General features: G+C 44.0%; 1 protein-coding gene across 4 annotated transcripts in view; it reads right to left on the reverse strand.

Annotated features, from left to right (window-relative positions):
- Window positions 1-2,841: 2,841 nt before the first annotated feature.
- The window catches only part of CEP68 (centrosomal protein 68), a 28,988-nt gene continuing 27,235 nt past the window's right edge, over window positions 2,842-4,594 (reverse strand). For all 4 annotated transcript variants that reach the window (XM_006168048.3, XM_014584030.2, XM_006168047.3 and 1 more), the window contains 2 exons: window positions 4,051-4,224; window positions 2,842-3,101 (listed from right to left, as the gene is read on the reverse strand). In XM_006168048.3, coding sequence (XP_006168110.1) covers window positions 4,055-4,224 — 170 coding nt within the window. In that variant the 3' untranslated portion in view covers window positions 2,842-3,101; window positions 4,051-4,054. The remainder of the gene's footprint in view (window positions 3,102-4,050; window positions 4,225-4,594) is intronic.

Below are 4,594 nucleotides of genomic sequence, written 5' to 3' on the forward strand. Positions count from 1 at the left end.
CTGAAACTTTTCACAAATAGCTAAGTGATATAAGATGAATATTAGATGTGATGCCGTGCACTTCAGTTTTAACAAAGCAAAAGCTTATTCTTGGTGAGTTAGCAGAAAATACTACATGAGTTTATTTTAGGATACAAGCATATTTACAGACTTAAAGGTTTGAAAAGCTCTAGTGTTCTCTTCCCCCATGGCAGTCACAGTCGGGACTTAGTGCACAACATACTGCAGCATGCTTCACGATTTGTTTTATGTATATGGCAATAAATGTCATTTTTAAAAACATATATTCCCATTTCTCCCCCCTCCATTCTCAAATACATACATTTGAAGGCTACTGTGGGCTTTAATAATCTGTTCACTTAATAGAATTATCACTTCCCATGTTTTGAGCAAAAATGGCTGCCATACATAGTTACCTGGAGAGTGTTCTAAACCTAAGCGGCTGTAAGCTCTGGGAAATCCTTACAGGACAGCCATTACGCTCTGAACAGTAACTTCCTGTTCTCTGACTGTGGTTTGAAAGTTTGAAATTTCCTTTGGCTACATGTTACCACCCCATCATATCATACATTGACCCCTCTTTGTGTTGCCATTTAAGCTTCAAAACAGCCCCTATTGATATTGCCTCCTGTTTACCTATGGGCCTAGCCATGGACCTGCAAGAACCCAGGTCCTGAAGCGGCTAATCTAGCTTTTTGATATTGCCACTTCTTTGCAGATTCAAATTCCACTTAAGAAAATAGTAAGAATTTTTATACTCAGGTGGGACCACAGAGGCCCAGCCTGCCAGGCTTCATGACTCTGGCCTGGCCATGTCTGCTCATGGAAATGCTGTTGGCAGCATCTCCTGAGACTGAAACAATTTCAGCTTGAGTCTTACAGGAGGTTTTAAACTTCTTAAAGCATGGCTGAAGATACAATGAGCAGCTATGTTGACACTCTCCAGGGGTCTTCACAGCCAGGTTCAGAGTTTAGTCACACCTTATTTCAAACAGGATGAGCAGGGGCCCACATAGCTGCCTGCAGTTTGAAGCCACTTAGAGCCACCTGGCTCTGGTGGCTTGAAAAATGCCCCAGGTACATGAGCGTGTGCACCCAAAATCCTGACTTGTTGGAGAAAAAAGGACTGTAGCATGACCATGATCCATGGAGGGGTGCTTTTTCTGTCTCCTCTCTGGCAAGTGTACATGCCCTTAGCAATAAACATTTTTAAAAATTTTAAAAAGATGAACAAAAATATCTTAAATAATCTCTAGCTAAGGTAGCATGTCCCTGGGAAACAGTATTTCAAAATGGAATATTCTGTGAAAATTCCAGTCAGAATCTGATTGTTATTAGGTTGAATGGGAATAGAATGTCACACTCAGTATTTAGTTGGTATAATAATGGCTAGTTTTGTTTCTGTAAGGGTTGTCATCAACTTTTATGCTACTAGAGACTTATTTTCATGCCTGTCAAATACTAGGAAATTGGTTTAATTCCTAAGGACTACTCTGTAACACAGAGTGGAAAGGCCTGTTCCAGTTTATATCCATGTCAAAGAGGAAGTGGAATTTATCAACTTAGTAACAGAGGCACATCTGCCTTTTTAACCAATTGTGGGTTTTTAAGAATGTCTTACAGCACTCCCAACAGGGTCCCAAAGCTGCAGTTCACCCTTAGCTCTCACCCCGCTCTGGATCTTGAGCACATGCATACTCGGGGAAGTGTCTAGATTGGAACCAGGAACCCTTCTATGTGTGACTGCCTTGCAGAACATAGTGTTTTACCGCTGTGTCATCACCATCTGGCCCCATGAGGTATTGTCATTTTAGATCTCTCAATACATGGAATCAGGATTAATACAGAGATATAAAGAATTATAAGTAACTCTGATCATGCCCTTGAGTTTTTGGTGAATCACACCACAGTTGCAGCGGGCACTGGAAGTACTGCATTTTATATGTGGCTATTACCGAATAGCTAATTTCTATATATTAGGATTCTACAGCTACTTTCCAGTGACTCTAAAATCTGGGAAGTTTTGAAGTTAGAAAAGTCACACTTAATAACAGGACTTTGTTTCCTATTGCTACCGTGTGTTCTGCCTTCCTCTTTTATGTTCATTCGTGGCCTGAACAGAACTCGTGAGTTTTGTAGACTCTGGTTACTAGCAACAGTTCTTTCTGCTTCAGAAAGCTATAGAATTGAATGGCTGGTCCATATTTTTTCTTTTATTCTGTGAAAGTACTTAACATGCCAGATCCCAAGCAACAATAAATTCCCTTTTTTCTTTCACTATGGACAGCTTATTTCTGCAATGAGCCAGGCTGTGTGATCCCATCCATTCTGTTCCCTTCACTGACCTTGGGTTATTCTTCCAAAGGAGAGTAGGAGTGAAGGGATAAGTCCCTTCAGAGGTAGTACCCTGAAGCTTGACAGCTCCACAGCCATGCTGAAGCACACTGACAGTTCCTCAAGTCCCAGACATGTTTTCTTTTAAGATATTAGGAAGGTGGAGACATAAGCTCTGAAAATGGTAGAAGGGTTGAGTCTGCCTACAGTAATTTACAGAGGTTCTATTCATGTATTCCCTTTTTTTTCTACAGACTAAGGGTTAAAGTTGTTCCTATCTAAAAATCTTCAAAGAGGGATTTATACACTGAAGCTTTGTGAAAAGACCCATGGTTTCTGGTCAACCACTTACTTTTTTCTATCTCCTGGGTCCTCTAAGATGCTTGAGGATACCAAGTATTTGGAATCTTCTTTCTCATACCAGCCTTCTATAAACGATCTGTCTCAGCAAGTAGAATAATTTGGAAGCTTGGCTCTTTTTTAACTGGACAGCAGGGATGTCAAGACCCGTAAGTCTTACTTCATCAAAAATTGCAAAGCCACATGCTCTTTATAGAGAAGCACCAAAAGGAAAACCTTAGTTTGGAAGGATTTGCTGTAAATAAAAACGGTAACTCAGTAGCCCTTACTTCAGGGGGAGAAAGGCATTTTAAAGCTAGTATATTGGAGTTAAGTTCCCCCTTGGCTCTGGCAAGGACTTCTTACAAGTTCTCTTTCCCACCAGCCAGTGTTTTGGTGATGGACTGCATCGCTGCCTGAGAAGAGGCCTAAAAGAGAAAGAAGCATCTGTTAAAGGCAAATGTTGCCGAGGTGAGGAAGGAACAGCAGCAGCTATCGCCTGTGCTCCTTGTAGGACGGAGATGACCACTCAGATTGCTCAGGCGCAAATACGGGGACTCCCTGTTCTCAACAGTGAATTTCCATCTAGAATACTGAGTTAAGCACCAGACATTCTGTTGTAGGAAAGCCAGTTTGAGAAGGAACAGTCCAGTTGTGGAATTAGGAAGAGCAGCGGCCCCAGAGTGGGCACACCCTCCACACTTAGCCCCTTTCCTGTCATTCCCTGTTTGACTTTCCCAAAAGATCAAAAGCTAGCAGTGCGACTTGGTAAGTCCCCAAGGTGTGGTACTCTCTTGCATCCCCTAACCCTCTTGGGAAAGAAGTCATAGGGGAAGTATGTGGAGACCTTCATGGGTGTGGAGAGTTCCCAGGAACTGGGTTCCAGTGGGCACTTGGTGCTGTCAGAGCTGCTTGCAGATGTCATTTCAAATGAGAGGGGCAGGAGGCTGCAGAACAGGGGTGTCTTGACCCTGGTGCCATACTGGAGGCGTGTTCCGGTGCACAAATAAAGCAGGTGTGAACCCAGCGCCATACGGGAAACATGTATGGGTGCACGAATAAAGCAGGTGTAGGAAAAATTTGCTGTCATCTTTGGGGGTGGAGGTGGACAGACTGTCAAAGAAATGGGAGCCTTGGGCATCCCTGTCCTCGGCAGGCAGTAGGGCTGAAACTGAGGAGAGTACTAAGCTTTCGTCACCATTGTAAGAGCCACAGCCACCTTTCAGGCATGGGGGCAACCCTCTCTACCAGTACCATGGCTGTTTTTTTCCAGTGTTTCATTTGTTTCCATAGCTCCTAAGCTCAGTACACTTGTAAGCAGTCAACTGGCAGAGCAGAGCTCTGTACCTTAATCAACTCTGGGGCTCCTCTGCTTACCAGGTTAAAGCCGTTCACATGGGCGCTCCTTTGCTGCCACTGGCTTACTGTCAGGGATGAGGGTGCAGCCGGCCAGTGTGTCCAGAGAGGATAAGATAGAGTCATAGAGGCGGTCTGCATGGCTCTCCAGCTCCCCAGATTGCTTTGCGATCCTTCCAAGGACATCCTTTAAGACTAACAAGGTTCAAAGCTGTTAGGCCAAAAAAACTCAAGCCGATTGTTGCCCCACATTTTCAAAAGAACATGGAAGGACAACACTTTGCACCAAACAGGACTGTGACATTAATTTCAGAATGTCCACGCTTGTTAAAGTGATTCTCCATGGACTTCACTGCTCTTGCACTGGGTGGGGAGTGGGGATGTCTACCTTAACTTCTGATTAAACATCTGATTCCACTGTGAAGTCACATAACCCTGGACGGACAGACGTGGCCCTCTGGTGACAACCGAGACAAGCTAACAGCAGGTCCTATCAACTTCTGTTGGCCAGGGACAGTCATTTTACATATGAGGGGGGGGGGGGGGGAGGCGCGCGGCAATGTAT

Source organism: Tupaia chinensis, unplaced genomic scaffold (assembly GCF_000334495.1).
Source record: "Tupaia chinensis unplaced genomic scaffold, TupChi_1.0 Scaffold145484_1, whole genome shotgun sequence".
NCBI lineage: Eukaryota > Metazoa > Chordata > Mammalia > Scandentia > Tupaiidae > Tupaia > Tupaia belangeri.